The sequence below is a fragment of the Micromys minutus genome (genome assembly GCF_963924665.1).
Source record: "Micromys minutus genome assembly, chromosome: 1".
NCBI lineage: Eukaryota > Metazoa > Chordata > Mammalia > Rodentia > Muridae > Micromys > Micromys minutus.
The window spans coordinates 63,887,585-63,909,972 of NC_137969.1; the positions used below are offsets into that span (position 1 = coordinate 63,887,585).

Genomic DNA, 22,388 nt, shown 5'->3' on the forward strand with positions numbered 1-22,388 from the left:
ACAAGTTTTACTACATTGTCTAAGCTCTATAGCAGGACTGTGTAAGATACATGTGTATTATATAAAATACTCCAGGTATTTAAGTGGTTGAGATGAAACAAATGGACACAATCACAGTGTCAAGTTACCAGGGAGCCACCCAGGCATGGTTACAATGTACCATGCAGCCCAATGCTTGCACTGTTCCTAACTGCTGCTCTTACAGCTGTGCCTAGCTCAGTCCAGCTGCCCCGTGTGCTGGTCTTCCAGCAAATTCCATACTTTCTATCTTTCTGCCTATATCTTCAAATTTCTCTCTGGGGTCCTGAACTGAGTTATTTTTTATCAATCTAAAAGCTACCAACAGACAACTGTCTAGTTTTAAAAGCAAATGGAAACACTACCAGAATGTACATGCCTCTTTCACAAGTTAGTCCATCCACTTTCTCCAACTCTGCATTTGCTCCTGTAAACACTCCACAGGTAGCCTGACAATGTGCCCTTCTATTCAGGATAGAAAGACTGTTTGCTGATCAAGGAAGCAAATTTTTTTGTATTAAATTATAAGAAGTATTAATTGGGAAATTTATTCGAACACGGCAGTCAAGGCAGGACCAATGCTGGGTCAGGCTGATCCTTACATGGCTCAGTTGGATTCCGTGTTACTTTAGCTCCACACCATGACGGTTTCATTTGACTTACCGCACCTGAGGTGAAGCAGATCTTGGCAGGTTGATGTGCCAGCAGCTTTATATGAAGCTGCCGTACTTCCTTTTAACAAACGGAAACCCGGGTTCCCAAGATTTCAAAGCCAAAATAGCATAACCTCTCTCATTATGTATTTTGCCTAAAATTTTACCTTGCCCTTGGTAAGAGACACCGTGCTACAGAAGACCACACCTCCAAAACCATTAGCTCTAAGTGAACTGGTTCAGAAACTAGCTGGTTTCAACACAACAGCAGCAGATACTCTACCTCTTTCATAACAAAGTTCAAGCATTTCACAGGTCCTTCCCAAGGACTCAATGCCAACAGTCTTAGACAAAGAGTACTCCAGCCCTGATACAATGTTGATGCACAAGTGTCACAATGACACCCCAGGAAATGACTGAGCCCTCTGTTCATCTTATGATACTCACTAAACAAGCACCGGGCATCAATAAAGGAGCAGAGTTTGATGTGAATGCTGAACTAACAGGAAGAGACTTCTTAGAACCTTCTTCCTGCACAGAATCTTCTCAGTTTGAGAAGCACTTAGAAAAGGGGAAGGGAGGGAGGGGGGGGGAGGGAGACTGTATCATGTATTCCAAGAGAATCAGACTCTCAGGGTAGAAAGACATTTTAAGCTCAAACAGCAATGTTTTAGCTACGTGCCAGCCAATGAGGGAGACACTGGCTACAGGTGACTCTTGGACATTTGCAACAGGGTCAGTCCTAATTGAGATGTGCTGAATGTTAACCACATCAGAGCTGCAGATTTAGCAGGAACTCTTGAAAAATACTGCAGTAACTACGATACCCAGAGGAGTAAAGCCACTAAGAGCATGTCCACCCAATAGGCAGGATTGCTAGTAACATTTTAGAATTATCTTCCATTTCTTTAGATGGTGCTTCCTGAGCCTTGATTCTGATGCAAACCAGAATTGCCATTTAGTATTTCCCAATTTCAGTTCTCATTTAAAAGCTACAAGGGGGGGGGGGGGCAGAGAGAAGAAACCAGTAGTTTCTTTTCTCAAGAAACTTGATTATGATAACTTAAATAAGAAAATAAGAAAAATTTAAATAAGAAAAATAACTTAAAGCCAGCCACAAAGAAACTAGCAGGCACTATTGGAAAGAAAAAAATACTTCAAAGGCACAGAAACTGCACAAGATAACAAAAGCCTCAACTGCTGAGCAATTGTGTTAAAGAATACTTTAATTAAGCCTTTCTAAAAATGTAGGTCTAAATGCTGATTATAAGATTCATTTTAAAAGTGAAATGGACATTTATTTCAAGTCTTAGCATCTGGGCCCTAGAGGTGGGGTGCTTTCTGTATTACTCAAGTACCTGCAAATGCAGACAAGAGCACTTGCCCAACACATGCAAAGCCCAGGGTTTGACCCCTAACAAAGAAGGAGGGCAATAAATATGACTTTTCTACCATCAACCACTCAAAAGGAAAATAAACTCTGCCCTAAGTTCCTGGGGACTGATTAGGCTGTGGTCCACAGGCATTATGAAAATTCTAAAAATGGGGCTAGGTATGGGATTCATGGCCTGATGAATGCTAAGTGGTCTACCACGGAGCCACATCCCCTTGCCTTAAGAGGCTTATTTTAAAAGTGAAGAACTTAAGGATATACTTGGTAGGTGAATTTTGTTATTGCTCTGATATTTAAAAAAAATTATTCTGAGGAAGGGGCTGGGAGGAGAGGAGGGAGGGGAGACAAGGATCATGATGTAAAGTAATCAATTAATAAAGAACTCTAAAAATTATTCTGCCATATTCAATTGTTAAAATATAGCTCTGGGGAGGGGTGTAAATCTAGAATACTTCTGAGTTTATCAAAATGCCCATTTTGGGGGTGGGAGAGCAGTCACCTTTCCTTTTTTTCTTTTTCTGAGACATGGTTTTACTATATCCTAAACTTTAGTAGTCTCAAACTCATCCCAGACTAGCCTGAGACTGGTGGGTCCTCGGACTTCTGAATGTTAGGATTACAGACTTTCAACACCACGCCTGGCTAGAATATTTCACTAAGAATGTTAAAAAGCAAAACAAAAAGTTAACTAAATTAAGATCAGTGAATAACAGTTAATTGCTTCAACAGTGTACTAACTTATGTTTTTTTTTTAAAAAAAAAAAAAAGCCATTTTCAGGTGTCAACTCTTTATGGCCCAGAGTTTCATCAGCTAAGAATAATTTTCAGGCTACTTGGCAGGTGACACATTCCTAAGAAACTCTTTCCTTGTGCATTTAAATGCCAAGTTCAATTATGTGCCAGAGGAGTAAGCAGAAAGGATTGTACATTTTTAAACTAAGAAGTTGATTGGCCGCAGCTTCCTGCTTTGATGGTAAGGATAATAGATAGGTAAAGCATTGAGTACGATCCCCAAACACCGAAATCACTCTCAAAGAAAGAGATCTTCTAATACTGCCCCGAAGACTGCCAAAATTCCCATTAGAGCATCCTATTTTTAGTCTTTGCAATCGGCCTTTTAAATTGCATTCTACAGTACAATGTGCTTAACTAAGTTTACACAGAGAATAAAGAAGCTTCCGAAGGCTGTAATCCTTTTAAACATAAGAAGGAATTTTAAGCTTTCAGATATTAATTTTTTCAGCCTTAAATTTCAGTCTTGCAAACATACATACTAAAAAGAAAAGGTAAATCTTGGCCAAGAGGGAGGAAAGAAGGGAGGCACTAGGCGGTTCCTGACAAGCAAAGAGGTAGCTGTGGAGGGAAAAGAAGGTATGAGGGCAAATAAAAGCCACCCGCAGAGGAAGCCGGCACAGGCGACGGGCCACCGAAGAGACAGACACCGACGCGGAGTAGAAGCCGCAGGGTCCCCCGGGGAGGGGAGCGCGCGCGGAGAAATTGGCGCGATGCGCGACAACCGCGTACCCGCAGAAGAGCGGGGAAAACAGGAGAGCCGAGAGGGGGCGGATGCGAGGGGACCCGCTGCAACTCCCGGGAGGACAGCGCCCGGGGAGGAGCCAGCGACTCTCCCCAGCTCGGCGGCCGTCGCCAGCCGACAGATCCCCTGCAGCCCGGCTGCTCATCTCACCTGGGCATCCGAGGCAACGCAAGGGCTACCGCCGGGCGCCGAGTCTGTTTCCAGCCCCGCTCGCTGACATGGCGGCCGACGAGCTGTCACACAGCCCGCACGGCTCTCCCGCGGCACAGGAGGATCGGACACCTCTAGCGTTCCCGCCCCGCCTCCCTCTGCGAACCCTCCCGGCTGGCCGCGGGACCGAGGAGCATAGAGTTTGAGATCGCGGCTAGAGAGGAAGTGCGGAGGGCGGGCGACCATAGAGTTCTAGCCCGGACACACCCGGAGAGTCCACTCACAGGAGCCAGGGGGCGGAGCCTGAGCGGAAGCGGAAGCGAGTGAGGAAAGGACTGAGGCTAGGTCGTTCGCATGCGCCGTTCGTAATGTTTACTTCCGCCCGGCCTAGTGAGGCGGTGAAGTGTGTGCACGTGTGGTGTGGTGCTCCGTGTTCTTTGCAGAGGCTGCCGTAACTGGTGGTTGGGGGGTACATTAGAGGAGGATGAGGGGACAAGCGATGGGGTTGTCCCCGCGGCTAGCGCTGTCAGTGTTGGCTGGCCGCTGCCCGTCTTGCATTCTGGGGTCCGGAGCGGCGACGCGGAAGGACTGGCAAGTGAGGAACCGCCGTGGCTTCTCTGATTTCTACATGCAGCCGTTGCCTGATTCTGATTTCGAGGAGTCGTCCCCGTTGACATCCAAGAGTCGATCGGAGCCTATGCGTTACATAGCATGTAAGAAATCGGCCAGGAACCTGGTACGAGACCTGCTGGAGCACCAAAACCCATCCCATCAACTTATACTGGAGTGCAATCCAGGTGAGTTGAACAGAGGGTTTGCTCTTAGCTTTTACATCCCTAATATTCTAAATTAGGGTTTATTTATCGAGTATGCGTGCGTGCTTAGGTCAGAAGACAACGTCAGTTTTCTCTACACTAAGTGATCTCATTGATTGAAACGAGGCGTTAAGCCTTAACGCCAAGCGCCGTTACCCTCTGAGCGTTCTTGTTGGCCCTGAATTGTACCATTTTTTTCTTAAGCATCACTTCTTATAAAGAGTCGATTCCGTTTAGATTTGACATTAATTCTTATGGCTAAACATTCAAGTAGTCCGTGAGTATGAGGTAAGCGCAAACTTACTATCTTATATATTTGTTTTTCTCTTAAGAAATAGTGACATTTGTTTAGGAGTGTTGCTGTCACTGACAGAAGGAAGGTTGTACCGCTTACCTGTTGAGATGTTGTGGGTTCAAGTTAACTCCTAATCATCTTTTACATACGTAAAAAGAATCTTATCTAGGAACGATGTGTTTTTGATACTTGTGTAAAGTCGACTTTGAAGTGACTATGGTCGGATGACAGTGGCACACACCTTTAATCCCAGCAGAGGCAGGCTGATGTGTGAGTTTGTGGCCAGCATGGTCTACAGAGTGAATTCCAGGACAGTCAGAGCTACATAGTGAGATTATGTCTTAGAGACAGAGAGACAGAGATAGACAGACAGAGAAACTATGTTGTTTATTTTGCAAATAAAAATTTTCTGTTAATATACCAGGTCCTGGAATCCTGACTGGGGCATTACTTAAAGCTGGTGCCAGAGTGGTTGCCTTTGAAAATGAAAAGACCTTTATTCCACACTTGGAGGTATATTTTTATGTTTCTAAAGTGATTTTTTGTCCATCCACTAAGTTTGAGTGAGTTAAAGAAGTAAAATTAAGCACATAATTTCTTCTTATGGCCTTTGTAGGGAACATGCCTAATATCTCTATAAAAACTAGGACCTATTGAGTATTCCATGCTTGCCGAGTAACTAAAAGCTTGGGAGTTCTGAGATCTGTTTTCTAGTTCTTACTGGGGTCCAGAAAATGATAACCTCAAAGTGTGACTCATTGACATTCAGAATATTTTGGAATAAAGGACAGTTGGAAGCCCTCAGGTGTAGTCTCAGAAATAAGGTGTTTCAGCCCTCAGGATAGACGTAGAAGCTAGGACCACCTCACTACAAAAGAAACGATAAGCCTGTGAGTGTAAGCTTTCTATGTGAGAAATGTCTGTAAAGACAGTCTTTGACCTACCTTGATTCATAGTAATGACAAGTTCTTTTGTCAGAAGCATTCCAGGTACTTTCTCTAGACCTACTTGTTACACTTGTTACATAAGGCTTGCATTAATGAACTTGCTACACTTTTCGATTGTTAACCTACCTTTGTTAAATGAGTGTAGTTGTTCCCTTAAGATCAGGAGGAAATATGTCCCTTCTTCCCTTCCTATACAGTCTAGCTGAGTGATATATAATTTGGTCACTAAGCTCATGTCCCCAACTTCAGTAAGCTGTGCTGTGGCACTGCCCTGTGTGAACTTAGCATTTAAGAGTGAGTGCTAAGGTTAGGCTAAAGGGTGAACTCTGTTCTCTCTGAGTTTACTTAGGACTTCAACTGAAGCAAAAAAAGGTTTGAGATGGATAAATACAGTTGCAGAATGCTGTCTTTTTGTCTCCCCAAATGATTGTCTCAGTGCTTCTGAATCTTTAACTGTCCACCTGAGAGAAAATTAATTCAGGAAACAAACCAGCTTCCTGAAAGCTCAAAGAAGGAACGGCCTGAATTTAAAGGTGCTGTGAGACAACAGAAGAATTGTGGAAATAGCCACAATAGCTAAAGATTAAATTGCTTAAAAGTGAAACCTGGGCGTGTTGAGCTGTTGGCTGCTGGTCAGGTTTTGTGGGTTTCTGCTAGGTGGGAGAACAGCTAGTTGGTCTAGCACAAACAAGGTCCATGGGTAAACCTGGTGATGAGTGAGCCTGGCAGGTGGAGTACCACACACCTTTAATTCCTCAAGTCTGGTGCAGAGGTAGGAGAGCAAGTCACTGATTCCAAGGCTAACCTGGTCTATATTTGGAATTTTAGACCAGACAGGACTACATGGTGAAAACGTAGAACATACTGTTTTTGTAATTGGCGGCACTGAAGAAAAAGCAGAAGGAAAAAACTAGTAGATCTGATTGGCAGAGCTGCTTCTGCTTCTGCCTCCCAAGTACCTGCAACCCTAATGTGTGGGAGACAGAAGCAGAATAGTCACCCAGGAGTTGGAGATAAGCCTCATCTACATAGTGAGTTCCAGGCCAGCCTGTGCTACATAGTGAGACACTGCCTTGACATTCCTCACAACCTCCACAAGAGAGCCAGCTTTACAAACAGACAAAGCATTAACAACAACAACGATAATTTTTTGTAAAATAAAAGAAAAAAGAAGGATTTGTTGGTGATTTTCCCCCCTGGTTTTTTGAAACAAGGTTTCTCTGTGTGTCCTGGCTGTCCTGGAACTTGCTCTGTTAGACCAGGCCAGCCTCATGTACCTGCTTCTGTCTTCCGAGTGCCGGGATTAAAGATGTGTACCACCATGCTTGGCTTGGTCTTGTTTTCTAATGGTTGAATCCAGAGCCTTGTACATGCTACACAAGTACTGAACTACTGAGCTCCACGGGCCACTGTGGAAGGTTACCTATGTTTCAGACCTCTTTTCTTAAGAAAACTGTTGATTTGATCGTTTCTCGTGCAGTAATTGATTTTTATTTCCTTTGTTAAATTTGAGGTTTACTCAGACTATTTATGTCTTCATGCAAGATCCTTGAGTTATTTTATTTTGTTTGAGATGCTGGAGAGCCTCCATGGATGTCTCACAAATGTTCTACCATTAAGCTCTATACATTCCAGCCCTTGGGTTCTTAAGACCAGATCTCACTGTATCATTGAGATAGGTAGGCTGGTCTTAGTTTTTATGTAACTCGGGCCTTTCTCGAATTTATAATTCTACTTACTGCCTCAGTTTCTTGAGTGGTGAGATTTCAGGCACACCCCACCAGCTGTTTTTATTTATGTTTTCTTATCTTTTGAGGTAGATCTTAAATTGTAGCAAGGTGTACAAGACGATAAAATTTCTAACCTCACCTCTGTCTCTTCAGTCCTTAAGGAGGAATAGGGATGGAGAGCTACACGTGGTTCACTGTGACTTCTTTAAAATGGATCCTAGATATCAGGAATCAGTAAGACCAGATATGAACTCACGAATAATTTTCCAGAACCTGGGAATAAAAGCAGTTCCTTGGTCAGCAGGTAACTTTTGTCACTTACCAAAGCTGATGCTTTGTTTATTTTGGTTTAATCAATATATTTCGTCTGTTTACTGGCTGTATATGTAATATATAGAGATTCAGGTCAGTTCATAAGCAACTACTCTTTCATTAAACATACCTTTCCCTTTTCCTGCATATAAATAACCATTTTAGTTCTATAAAGAACTAGTTATGTACTAAGTGGGGGAGGAAGGTTAGTTATTAAATTTTAATTATATATATTCATTATACATGGGACTGTCTTAAATAAAAACATTTTATATAAATTTTTATATAAATTATATGACCATATAAATTCCCTTCCATATTACCTTTTTATTTAAAATTCTTTTTAAGGATTTGTTTATTTCATGCGTGTGTGTGTGTGTGTGTTCTATGTTTTTGTCTAAATATGTTACCCATGTAAGTCAGAAAAGGGCATTGGATTCCCCTGAAACTGCAAATTTACATAGTTGTGAGCCACCATGTGGGTGTTAGGGATTGACCAAGGTTCTAGAAGAGCAGCCAGTGCTCTTAACCACAGAACTGTCTCTTCACCGCTAGCTTCCTTTACCTCTTAAATAGTGTTCCTTCTGCCTTCACATCATAATGTAGTGCGTGAGTTTATGTATCAATGTAAATCTAATAACTACACATGAGAAAAGGCAGCATCGTTGACTTTCTGAGGCTGGTTCAGTTTGCTTCATATGACAATCTTTGCAGTGACATAACATTGTTTTTATGGCTGAAAAAAGAAACAGCATGTACATCATATAACAATACACAATTAGATCCTGTTTTTAATTTCAGTTTGCTGATCTTGCCTTCTGCTTAGAGAATTTATTAGACTATTATCAGTAAGCATTATTATTGGAATGTATCTATTTTATCGATCCTGTAGTTTGGGTGTTTTCTTATTCATCCTTCACTCAACTACTGTTTGGTGTAATTTCATCTAGCCTCCTGGACATTTTCTCTCTTCAGTCTGAAGAATTCATTCAAGTATCTTCAGTAGGGCTAGTTTAATGGTTAAATGTCTTTATATGGATGTCACTTATGGAGTGTTTTTCTTTTTTGATTGTTACATAGCTTTATTGGGTGCACTGTGCTGGTTCACAGTCGTCCTCTATCAGAGTTTGAAGTGCGTTCTCCCAAGCCCTTCTGTCTTAGTGTCTGTTGAGACATCTGCAGTTACTCTGCTAGGCCTGCATTTACATGCAGCTTGCCATCACTCGTGCATATTTCAGAATGTTTTCTTCTGTTTACTGAGTGTTCTCACTATCGTGATGTGAGAAGGCTCCTCTCCCGTCTTGTCTGGTTCCCTAGACTCAGGAACTTTCTGCTATGATCTTCATTAAACTATTTTTTATGCCTTAGCATGAATCATTTTTAATGCTCATGACTTGTAGATTTGGTCTACAGTGTACCACAGATCTCAAATGTTCTGTTAATACCGTCCAGTTACTTTATTTTGTCGTTTCTGAGTGCTCCATGTCCTATTCTTTGTCTTAAGCCCATACACTGCATTTTCTCTTGAGCCTTAGATTTTTTATTTGACATCCTGAGTTTACTATTTCAAGTGGCTTTTTAAAAACATAGTATTTCTGTCTCCTTATTGAATTTCAATTCCTATCCATACTTAACTTCCTTACTTCATTAGTCTGTTAGTGTTTTCTTGTCATTTTTCCAGGAATTTATCGGTGTCCTCTTTTGATGTCTTTGGCTGTACTTGACAATCCCTAGTATACCCCTAAAAGTAGAACAGTGTCTGAAGAAACAATTCACTATGAAAGGGTAGGCCCACTGTGAACATATAACAACAGTCAAATTCCCCTTAAATGCCAATTATAAAGAAAGTGCAGGAACACTGAGGGTGTGTTGTGTTTTAAGATACTAGTCACTGTGAGTATGCATGAAAAGGGAAACGGTAGAAGATTAATGATTAATATCAAATTGGTTGGGAAAGTGAAGAGGGAAAGTAGGTGTCAGTGAAGCAGCTTTAGCTAAGGGTAGACTACGTAAGTAAAGAAATGGAGTAATGGGTGGTTTGACCTGGCTCCATGGTTAAGAGCACTTGCTGCTCCTCCTGAGGTCTGGATTAGTTCCCAGCATCCATGTGCGCAGTTCTCAGTTGTCTGCACCAACAGCTCTGAGAGAACCAATGCCCCTGGCATCCTTTGGCACCTGCACTCAGCCATGTGTGCCCATGTGCAGAAACACATGTTTATACATAATTAAAAATAATAAAGATAAATCTTAAAAAGAGATGCATAGGGGGCTGGAGAGATGGCTCAGTGGTTAAGAGCACTGACTGCTCTTCCAGAGGTCCTGAGTTCAATTCCCAGCAACCACATGGTGGCTCACACCCATCTGTAATGGGATCTGATGCCTTCTTCTGTGTGTCTGAAGAGTGACAGTGTACTCATACATAAAATAAATAAATCTTTAAAAAAAAAAAAAGAGAGATGCATAATCAGACAACTTAAAAGATAAGAAGAGCCCTAGCTGTCAGGAAGCTGAGACACAGACCCCGAAAACCAGTCTGCTAGCCCATCTACTTTGGACAAGCCTATCAAAGTGAAAATGAAAAGGCAAGCCAGACAGAAGGACTGCACTGGTCTGCTAAATTAGTGCTTGGTCTGAAACAGATGGAGCAGGATGGGGTGTAGAACCGGAGTGCCTTCTCACCTGATTGCTGGTCGCAGCCTTGCGCCTGGATGTCTATCACTCTCCGGGGTGTCCTTCCCGTGTGAGGTCACAGATCGTCATTCTGTCAGTGGGCATCCTTCACATGTCTGCTCATTCATAATCGTCACACCTGAAAGTAGGCCTTCAGGAGTCCAGTTTTGAATGCCTGTCTTGCTTTTAGGCTGACCTTCCAGATGTTCAGGGTATGTCACCTGACACAAGTATGTGTTTTCTAAACACTGGGTTGATACATCGACCAGGTTTTCATCTCATTGAATATTTCGTGAAACTGATTCCAGTTTCTTCTTTGCTGTCTAGAGGAAGTCTGGCCAGGTGTCAACATTTAGTTCTTTGACATTTTCAATGAGGGGATAAAATTAAGCTGCTGACTCAGCAGAAAGGGTGTTTGATATTCTTGTATGTAAGTATGTGCATGTATATATGGGTGCCCTCAGAAGCCAGAAGAAGATATCAGATCTCCTGGAGCTGGAGTTACAGGTCCCTTTGAACCACTCAAGGTGGGTGCCAGGAACCAAATTTGAGTCCTCTGGAAAAGCACCAGGTGCTCTTAAGTGCTGAGCCTTCTCTCCATCCCCAAGAATCTTTTTTAGATAGTGTTGTGTGACTACTCCCATGAGTGCCAAGAGGAAAGGGTTTTTCCTAATATCTCCTCCTTTTGTCATTGCTTTGGGCAACTGTCTTAGTTCTTCAGAGCAGTGTGATGGAATTCATCTTTCAAGACACGTGGAGTAATCTCGGGTGCTTTGGACCTGGGCTTCTTACCTTCTTTGTTTAAGGGCTTTCTGACGACATATTGGTGGGCATCACTTTCTTTAGAGAGATTTAAAAGCTTTTGGATTCTACTAGATCTTTTAGGACCTAACCGATGAGGCACAGTTGTATCTGTCAGTCCAGGAATAGCCTTCTCTCCTTTTAAAACAGTAGCCAAGTTGAGAACACTCAGATTAGCATCCACAGACAGACTTGGTTTTCCTTTCTCCAGTTCTCTTTGGTCTATAACAAGAACACCCTTTCTCAACAGCAAGCACACTCTGCCGTGGGTCAAAACTCCTTAGGTCTTGGGAAAACCTTGTTTGTCATTCCTTTGAATAATCCAGACCACACAACCCTTCCTCTCTTCACCCAGAGCATCAGCAGCTACATCTGTGACTGTGCGTGTCCTTCTCATGCATGAAGCTTGTGCTCATGGTCCACATCAATGAGTTTCTGGCAGCCAGTGGCAGAATATTCAGGAGATATTCAGCTTCGTCTTGACACAGTTGACTGCTTAAGAGGCATCACAAAAAGAGAGGCCCTTTATGTGTGTGTGCATATTCTTGTATGTGCACATGTATGTGTGTATTCGTGTGGAGTCAGAGTTTGATGTTGAGTGTCCCCCTCAGTCACTCTGTGCCTGTCACTGAACCTGTAACCTGTCAGGGTAGACTAAAAAGCATACCTGGGTGTCCTTTACAATGGTGGGTTCTTTGCATAGGGCCACCTGGAAGCAGGTCCTTCTCACACTTGCACAGTTAACCCTTCGCTGACCCCAGCTCCCTGCCCTGCTCTTCCCAGTTTCTCATGTTGGGGTATTCCCACACCTCTTCTGGCACTGTTACAGCTGTTTTCAGTTATTTCCCTGGTGATTCTAGCATACCACACCTGCATGTCAGCCACCATCCTGGATCCTTAATTAAAATACAGTTACCATCATTAACTTACTTTGCATCAGCAAAATGTGATTATAAGAGAAAGTTTTAAGGACCTTATACAAATTTGTGTTTGTATTCCTAACAGGTGTTCCCATAAAAGTATTTGGAATCCTACCAGCTAAACATGAAAGACGAGTACTTTGGAAAATTCTGTTCGATCTATACTCCTGCGAATCTATATTCAGATATGGACGAGTAGAACTGAATATATTTATTAGTGAAAAAGAATTCCGGGTGCGTTGTTAAAAGACAATTGGTATCACTGCTTTGAAAAGAGAGCTGTAATATTCTCAGGAGCTTCAGCTGCATTTTAATTTAGGGGCCCCTGCTTTTTGATTCTGTAGCACAATCTTTAGAATCAAGCTAGGGCTTTAAATATTTTTATTAAACATGTAAGATGGGCTGTTTTAATTATTTGACAATATACCTTCAGTGGCATTAAATATACTTATAATATACACCCAGTACTTGCTGTTTAGCTCCAAAAATTTTAGACATTCCACTGAATGCTTGACTCCCCACCCTCTCATTTCCTCGGGCTCTGGTGACCTTTGTCCTGGACCAGCTGTGAGCGTGGCTTGGAGCCATACTACGTTTGTCCATTGTGGCCAGCTGACTTCACTTAGCTTAGTATCATCAAGGTTCATCTGTGTTCCAGTGTGTTCTTTTTACTGTGTTCTGCTGTATTCACTGAAATTTATCTCTTCATTCATGGTGAAAGAGCACTTAGCTGCTTCTGCCTCTCAAATATGAATAAAACAGCCACATACATGAGTTCATATGTGTTTTTACAACTTCTTGTTTTGAGGTTGTGGTAGGGGTAGTGTGCAGGTGGATGGGTAGTGGTTGAGGTCAGCCTCTGATGCTGTCTACCTTTTGGATTCTTCTCTGTTTACCTCTGTTTTACTTATTCTTTGATTTGCCTGTTTGAGACGGGGTTCTCACTCAGACTTGTCGTTTGCCAGTTTGGCTAGACTAGTTGACTAGACAACCCCAGGAATCCTTGTGCCTCCACCTCCCCAGGGATGAGTTGTGGGCCTGGCTATTGTTCCTGGCTTTCCCATGGGATCATACTCAGGCCTCCTGCTTGCATGGCAAGCACTTTGCCACCTGAGCCATCCCTCCAGACCCTGCTTTCAGTGTTCTGGGCTCGTGTATAAAGAACGAGGCTGGCTAGATCATGTGATAATTCTCTTGCAATTTTCTTGCTAGACACACAGTTTTACTCCCCACCAGCAGTGGGCACCCATTCAAAGATTTTCCTCCATCATATTTGTATTTCCTTTATTTAATTCTGTGTTTCTTATTAGTGTTTGTGTTGGTACACACATGCCACAGACTGTGTAGGGGTCAAAGGCGGGTTCCAGGGATCAAACTCAGGTCAGCAAGCTTGCCCAGCTGCACCATCTCACTGGCCCTTCCCTTTTGTATCTTTGATAGCATCTCATAGTGGCATATTGGGATGAAGCATTGAGTTAGTAGTTTCCTAATTGGTGTTGAACAGCTCTTAATTTGTCTACTATTGGTATATATCTCCTGAAGCAATTTCTATTAAATGTATGTGTGTGTGCATGTTAGTGTTAGTTTTTGGTTTTTTGAGAGGGGGTTTCTCTGTGTACCCTTCGCTGTCCTAGAACTCACTTTGTAGACTAGGCTGGCCTTGACTCGAGGCCTCCAAGTGTTAAGGTTAAGATGTGCATCACCACTGCCTGGCTTCTGCTAAAATCGTTTGTCCTTTGGTTTTTCATTGCCCTAATTAACTTTGTCTTTGATAGGAGGATATATCAACACTTCTTCCTATAAAAATAGGATACGGGTCCCAATAAAAACTGCATAGGAGGTTAATTTTATAGGCAGTGAAGGACTGAAGGAAGCTAAACCAAAACCCAAATAGCTGCTTGGTCATTTCACAGTTACATTCTTAAAGCAGAAACAGGGATACTGATCAATAAAAGAGTAACAAACTGGTTACCAGCCCAACCTTTGCTGTATAGGGTTAATGTAGATGGACTTTCGTTTTCTTAGCAAGTTGTATTTTCTTGTGTGGGAACTTTGGCTGTTCCCCCGACTTCTGGGAAAACAACATGGGTTCACTTTGGTGGCATGGAACGTATCTGAGTGGTTTGGGTTTGATTTTTAGTCTGCTGTCTTGGGAGCCCGGTGCAGGAACAGCCAGCAGCCTCTTTACTTTTCTTCTGTTTAGTGAGAAAGCCTCCTAAATCATTACACATTGCTGTTAGAGTCACAGCAGTTGCTCCAGTGTAATCGACAGTGTTCATTGTGCATGAAAGAATTGTAGATAGGAATAATGGAGCAATGACGCAATAAGTGTGTCCTCACCCAGATAGTAAATATTGGCTAGCCACGTGGAGGGAGAGAATAGACAATCCTCATCCTTGAGGCCATTCATATGTACAATATATAAGAAAAAAATGAGAGCAGTGTACGTAAGAATGTTCATCAGGTTGTAGTTGGCCACAGTGGCCAAGCCTGTGTGTAGTTCAACTATGGACACTTGGCAGGTAGAAAAATAATTCAAAAGAGGAGGGATCAGAAATCAAGGTTACCCTCCAATACTCAGTTGCAGACCAGCCTAGACTACCTGAGACCCAAATATCATCCTGAATGTCTAGCAAGCGTCAGCCTTGCTGGGCAGTGGTGGTGCATACCTTCAATCCTATCCCTAGAGAGACAGAAACAGGCAGGTCCCCAAAAGAGCCTTAACAATTATTTTTTTATTTAAAAAAAGAAAAAAAAACATTGTGTTTGTGTAGATGTGCACACTCATGCACATAGGTCTTAGCATGTGGGAGTCAGAAGAGAAAGAAACCCAGAAACCTTGCAGGTGTCAGTTTCTCCTTCCACCAAGTAGATCCCAGGTTGTCAGGTTTTATGCAGTGAGCCCTCCTACCATCCCAGCCATGGCATTTTTTTATTTTATTTTATTTTTTTCCCGTCTCCCAGCTCCACCACAGCAATCCTTTAATAGCTCACCACATACATAATTCTGACATACCTCTCTTTCTCCATAGTACATGTTGTGTTGTGTTGGTGGATCCGCAGTGCAGAAACTGTTTCTGTCTTAACTGTGTCTATAGCTCAATGATTAGTTTTTCTGGTTTGTGTTTGTTTTTATTTTTCAAACACAGTCTTACTGTGTAACCTGAACAGATTTACTATGTAGCTGAGTCTAGCCTTAAACTCAGTGGAATCCTGTCTTGATCTCCCTGTTGCTGAGGTTGTAGTTGTTTGCTACAATTCTTGGTCTTTATAATTTTTTTAATTTTAGCTTTTCTTATTTATTTCACGTGTAGGATTGTTTGCCTGAATGTATGTTTGTATTCATATATTCATGCAATGCTTGATGGGGCCAGATAAGGGCATCAGATCCTCTGAGTCTGGAATGACAGATGGCTGTGACCTGTCATGTTGGTCCTCTTGAATCTGGGTTCTCTGGAAGAGCATCCATCTTTCTGGCCTGTGGGATTTTTATTTTGTTTTTATTTAGAAGTGTGTTTATGTCGTGTGGCAAGTTATTTGGCAGAGCTAAAAGGCATTGCATTCCCTGGAACTAGAGTTACAGGCTTAACAATTCTTGATGCACAATGTAATAGCTCACTCTCAAAGGTGTGAATGGCCTTTGTGATGGGAAACAAATTCTAGTCCCCAGGAAGAGCAGCAAGTGCTCTTAGCCACTGCAGCCCATATAAAGTCAATTGTATATGTTGCCATTGGTTTTCAAATAGGAAAACTCTATTTGAAAGTACTTAGGGTTAATAGTTTATACTTAGTTCTCCTTTGTGTGTATTGTTGACACAGACTCTTTATGTAGTTCTGTCTGTCTTGGAACTCAGAGATCCTCCTGCGTCCTCTGCCTCCTGAGAACTAGGTTTAAAGGCTATGCCTGCCTAGTTCTCATCTTTTAACTTAAATTTTAAGATGCTATTAAGATGTTTCAGTTAAAATCCAACATTTGATATTTATTAAGATTCTATATAACATGATTTTGTTTGTTTGTTTTTACCAGAAACTAATAGCAAGCCCTAAGAGGCCAGATTTATATCAAGTATTGGGTGTACTTTGGCAAGTGGCTTGTGAAATTAAGTTTCTGCACATGGTAAGTTGTTGCAGTAAAAATTAAACGAATCTGGTACTACGGGTCCACACGGTCTTACTCTACCAGAGCTGCTCCAATGGGACTGTTTGCCTGGTCTCTTTCTCTACCACATAGTCCACAAACTGCCCACAAAAGCTGTCTTTCTATCATCTGGGAATTTGGCTCACGTTCTCCTCAGCCCAGTAAGATCATGACTCAACAATCAATAATTTATCAAATAGATTTATATGTTAAGGTCTTAATCCATAATCCACACAATAAGCTTACAACCAGTTGCTTATTATTAAGATATAAACCACCCACCTAGATAAGATAAATTGACATATAGAAATCCATCCCTAGAAGGTATACATATGGCTACATAGAACCACGTGCTTGGAGATGGTTATCTTCATCTTCCGTGTTGATTCTCCTTCTTTCTCTTCTCCCCTTTACCAAAACGTTGTCCCCGCCCCACTCCCTGCCATTCAGTCATGTATCTATCGCCTTGACCTAACTAGTGCCAGCCCTCACCTACATATAGACATCAACCTTCAGTGGGTGAAGTTTTAATGCCAGATGAACTGTGTTACTCAGGTTGGTAAGTGCAGACCCTGCAGTAAAAGTTTAAAATATTAATTTCATTATTTTCTTACTTGTTTAGTTTTGTTTTATTTTGAAGTAGAGTGTGACTATGTAGCTCTGCCTAGGGAGAAACTCCTTATTCCTTATGTAGATCAGAATGGCCTTGAATTCAGAGATCCTCCTGCCTCTGCCTCCTGAGTGCTGGGATTAAATACATATGCTGTTACCAACTCTTGAAAGGAGATTAACACTGACAGTTGTTTGGAAACTTCTCTCTCTTCTAAAAGTAATATGAATGGCTCATGATAAAACTAAGAAATTGGGTATGCTTTATAGAAAGGAAAGAAATTTTATGAGTCACTATTAGTTCTAGAACCCAGAAATCCACTACTAGTGACACTTGAAATATTTTTTTCTTTTTTTTTTTTTAAATATGGTGAATATTTTATTGCTTTGGAGCTTTGTTTTTTTGTGTTTGCGGGGGGGGGGTTGTTTGTTTGTTTTTCAAGACAGAGTTTTTCTGTGTGTGGCTATCCTGGAAGTCCCTCTGTAGATCAGGCTGGCCTCAAATTCACAGTTACACCTTCTTCTGCCTTCCATGTGCTGGGATCAAAGGAATGCACCCCCACCGATGATTTGTTTTTTGAGATTTTTATTGTGTAACCTCAGACTTTCCATTCTCTTGTCTCAGCTTTCTCAGTGCTAGGTATATAAACACATATCACTATATTTAGCTTGATACATTTCCTTTACCTTTTATAAAAAATGTGCTATTCAATATCCAAATTCAGTAGTTAGTCATTGTTAAACTTACTGAGCATTGCCAGATATGATTTGAAGTGGTTTTTACCCTTTTATTTGTGTAGGATTTTTGATTTGAGACAAGTGCTTAAATACAACGCTACAAACCTTAGTCACTAGGCTTGGGGCTTTTTTTGGTTTTGTTTTTGTTTTGTAGTGTAGAATGGACTGTGTATCATGTAGCCTTTACCTCTTAAGCACAGAGATTATAATTATATACCACCACACCCAGATTTATATAGGTAGGTTTTTTTAAAAGGCAATAATAACTTGAGACAAAAGAGAATTAACTATAAGAATTGAGGAGCTTTGGTCTTCAGTTGTGATATATAAACTAAACAATGTCTTTGGGTTGAGGAGATGTCTCAATTGCAAAAGTACTTGCAGTACAAACATGGGGACCTGAATTCAATTCCTAGCACCCATGTAAAAAGTCCAGTGTAATGGGCAATGCCTCCTCTAATCCCAGGACCAGGGAGGCAGAGACAAGAGGATCCTTAGTTCTACAGAACCTACAAGCCTGAGAAACCCTGACTCAAAAAATAATGTGGAGAGACTGGTAGAGGGAAAACAGCTGAGAACAGCCTCCACACATAGGTCCACATGTGCACACATGTCACAAAGACCTATAGGAAGAAATAGTTTGTCTGTTTTTCTTCCTCCAGGAGCCTTGGTCATCATTTAGTGTGCATGCTGAAAATGGACACTTAGAATCTAAATCAAAGAACGGGGTAAGAGCAAATGGTGCCGTTTCCTTTTATCATGTAATCAAGTGTTTTCTCTAAGATTGTCTTTAGAGGCTGGAGAGATGTCCAAAAAAGTGATTATCTTTATTCTGAATTAATAAATTTTCAGTAATAAGACTGTGCATACATGTGTGTGTGTGCATACATAATATATAAATGTACAATTAGGAAAAAGCTAGTCAGTAATACTTCTGTATCCTTGGTTCTGGTGATGGTGTCCCTTGAACACAGCAGGAACTCTGTTCATGCTGGGGCTGTGTTTGAGCTCTGGTTTTCACTAAAGTCACAAGTCAGTAAACTTTAGCTGTCTTGGTTAGATAAGACCCAGAGACATGTAGGACATGCAAGGACTGAAATAAGTAGTCAGTGTTCTATTCTGGTAATAGTTTATGACTAACAAAACTTATTTTCTTTCTCTCTAGGTACCATTAAATTTACTGAAACAAAACCTATTTCTTGTTCGAATGACTCCTCGTAGGACTTTATTTACAGAAAACCTAAGTCCTTTGAACTATGATATATTTTTCCACTTGGTAAAGCACTGCTTTGGGAAACGCAATGCCCCAATAATACACCATTTACGGTAAGTAGAAGTGCAGTAAAGATGAATATGAAAGTAGTGATTTATTGAGACTGTCCTTTGTTGGAAGATGGTTTTTCACATCTTGACTTAGAGTAAGGTGTGCCCATGTTTCATTTACCTGTTAAAAATACATCCTTCTGGACTGGAGAGATGGTTGAGAAGCAGTTCACAAGCATCTAATTCCAGTTCCAGGGGCTCTAGCACTCCCTGCTTACCTCTAGGTACCACACACATGGCATACACACACCTACCCATAAGATAAAAGTAAATAAAATAAAAGAACAAATAAAAAAACCTTTTCTCCCTGTTGTGCGTTATGTTTTCTACAAACTTAGTTTCATTTATTTTCATCTTTAAGCAGCAAAACCTAGGCTACTCAAAGATTGCTTCAGCTTCAGTTGATATTTTATCTTATGTGTGTGCACATGTGTGTGCTGTGCCCACAGAGGCCAGAACAGCATGTTGTATCCCCTGGAGGAGGAGTCACAGATGATGAAGAACTGCTTGACATAGGTGCTGAGAACTGAGCTCAAGTTCCCAAGAAGAGCAGGAAGTACTCCTAACTGCAGATCTATCTGTCCCTCCTATGTCATAGTCTCCATTTTCTTTGTAACTAGCAGTCTCTAAAGTATTGTCAGAAAATGGAAAAGTTAGTTATTTTAATTAATCATCATATACTATATAACCTTAATAGGACTGTTGACTAGAAACATTTATTTTGAGATTGGGTTTCATTTAGCCCAAGCTAGAGAGGTACAGCCAGAGATGACTTTGAATTCGTGAACCTCTTGTCTTTACTTCCAAAGTGTTGGGATTGTGGGTGTGAAGATGTGAACCAGCACAGTCAGTATTTACAAATAAAGGCTTACCCTTTACTCAGCACCTAGGAGCCTGGTCACGTGAGTTCCAGACCTGCGGGGACATAGAATGGAACTATTTTTAAGAAACCTCACCCATGTTGGCGGTGCACTCCTTTAATCCCAGCACTCAGGAGGCAGAGGCAGGTAGATGTCTGAGGTTGAGGCCAGCCTGGTCTATAGAGGAAGTTCCGGGCCTACATAGAAACCCTGACTCAAGAAAACCAAACCAAAACAACAACAAAAAAACCCTCAAAACCCAGAAACTTCATATATACACAAAAGTTTAAAATGTCAATAAACAAAAAAAAGTCAATAAACCACTAAAGTCTAATTTTCATCTCACTGTCTTGGGGAGGTGTTCATTTAAATGCAGATATCAGAAAGAAAGAGAAAACCACCAGGTGTATGTAGTGGCGCACAACCTTTTTTAATCAAAGTACTCAGGATACAGAGGCAAGTGGATCTCTGTAAATTTGAGGCTAGCCTGGTCTACATAGTAAGTTCCAGGCCAGCCAAGGTTATGCAGTGAGGCTGTATCTCAAAATAAAAATGATGATATGTAAACTAGATTTTTTGTGAGAATTATACCATGTTAAAACTTCAACTGATGGTTTTCATTGCAGGTTAGCTCTGAATATTTAAGAATGACTGTCAGTCTCTGGAGTACTGAGATTACAGCCATAACACGTTTTATGTGCAGATTTCTTATTCAAACTTAGTGTAGCATACATACCTGTAGTCCCTGAACTTGGGAGGTAAAGGTAGGAGGGTCAGTTCATAGTCATCTCTGTATGAGTTGAAAATACATGAATTATTTATAAACTGTTAACTAAATTCAGTTATGTGTGTTAGCCATTTTAATTGGACATAGGAGGCAGCTCTCAGCTGTAGCTGACAGTTGTGAAAGGCAGTTAACTGTGTTTGGTTTTCCTCGGCAGTTCATTGAGTACGGTTGATCCCATTAATATACTGAGGCAGATAAGGAAAAACCCTGGAGACTCAGCTGCTAAAATGTATCCTAACGACTTCAAAAGACTTTTCGAAACTATAGAGCGTTCAGAAGACTCTGTCTTTAAGTGGATCTATGACTACTGCCCGGAGGACGACATTGAGCTCTAGGAAGAAAGTCTACAAGCCATGAACGAGCTGTTTATTAATTTTGAAATTATGTGATAAATGAAAACTGAATTTCAAGAAATTCATGTCCTTTTGACTGAAGAGAAACTAGCCTTGTTTAGCACAGATGAGGCAAATAATTTCTTCTCAAGTTGATATCTTTGATATACAGAAAAAGCAGTGACTGCCGTTTTATTCTAAGTTAAGTAAAACGAAACCTTGTCAGTTTGATCAGATCAGATTTGCTTTGTTTTAGATTACTCTCTACTCTGGTGTTGCCCCCAGCATAGGAAATTTTTAAAACAATTTCTCTTTACTGTAAGGCCCATAGGTGTGGAGTATTTCTGATTGTAATTTAGTTTCCTTTTAAAAACGAAAACCCTTTGGGCCAAACATCTTTAAATACTGCACTTTTCGCCATTGCCAATTGCTTACATCTTCTTCCAGTTTCTGCACTGTTACACTTAGAAAATAAATGGATTTGGGCAGACATAGTGGTGCAAGTCCCAGGACTTGTGAGGTAGAGGGCCCGTCAGTTTCAGCTGTAGAGTTGAGTTTGAGGCCAGTTTGGGCTAAGAAAAGACCCTGTCAAACAAAACAATAAAAACGTATTTCAGAAAGTGGTTAGTTTATCTTTTATTATGTTGAAGTGGATTATCAGGCACTATGCAATCCATTGTTTATAATTTAAATTGTAGTATGTTTTAAAACTTTTTGAGAAATAAAGAATTTCTATATAGTTGGTGTGTGTGTGTGTGTGTTTTCTTTTTTGGTCTCCATATGCATGAGTGAAATTTTAAATTGACCCCAAGTTGTCCCGCGCAACCGTCTCGCCTGCAAGAATGACGCGGCACACGAAATAGAATCCTTCTGCGGTAAACTTTATTATCCTCGAGAACCAGCACTTGTTATACGTGACGAAAAAGACGAAGAAGACCAAGAAGTCCAAGAAGATGAACAGGACGAACAAGACGAACGAGATCCACGAGACGAACGAGATCAATGAGATGAACGAGACCAAGGAGCGAGAGGAACTATTTAGCCCGTCCCCTTATAAAGGGATCAGTCCTTGCCTTGGATGCGGAGCCCCCTGATTGGTTGAAACTCATCAGGCCCTATGACGCCACGGGAGAGGCAGAGCTCAAGGAGTGGAAAGTTACCCAGCACGTGCGCACATGGCTTGTTTACTGCTAACTCCAGCCGGATGTCAGCGCCATCTTGTAATGGAGAATGTGCAGTCGGCGCCCCACACCAAGTATTTTTCCTTACTTGAGTCATGAGCAGTTCTGCCTGTGTAACTGCAGTGTCTTGAGAAGCTAAGTATAGTGACATGCACCTGCAGTTGCCATGGTGGCCGAGG

General features: G+C 41.3%; 2 protein-coding genes and 1 pseudogene across 3 annotated transcripts in view; 1 reads left to right on the forward strand and 2 right to left on the reverse strand.

The window, feature by feature from the left end:
- The window catches only part of CNST (consortin, connexin sorting protein), a 77,171-nt gene extending 73,262 nt beyond the window's left edge, over positions 1-3,909 (reverse strand). The window contains exon 1 of the mRNA XM_080936267.1: positions 3,752-3,909. The gene's annotated coding sequence lies outside the window, so the exon portion shown is untranslated. The remainder of the gene's footprint in view (positions 1-3,751) is intronic.
- A 206-nt stretch (positions 3,910-4,115) lies between these two features.
- Positions 4,116-21,698, forward strand: TFB2M (transcription factor B2, mitochondrial). Its single transcript, XM_080928782.1, has 8 exons — positions 4,116-4,548; positions 5,286-5,374; positions 7,692-7,842; positions 12,327-12,475; positions 16,269-16,358; positions 18,389-18,454; positions 18,892-19,052; positions 20,851-21,698. The coding sequence occupies exons 1-8, from the start codon at positions 4,236-4,238 to the stop codon at positions 21,029-21,031; spliced, it is 1,200 nt and encodes a 399-aa protein (XP_080784908.1). The 5' UTR covers positions 4,116-4,235; the 3' UTR covers positions 21,032-21,698.
- On the reverse strand, positions 11,230-11,786 carry LOC308435136 (small ribosomal subunit protein eS6-like; annotated as a pseudogene). Its single transcript has one exon. The product of its transcript is annotated as a small ribosomal subunit protein eS6-like (transcript).
- Positions 21,699-22,388: the final 690 nt, after the last annotated feature.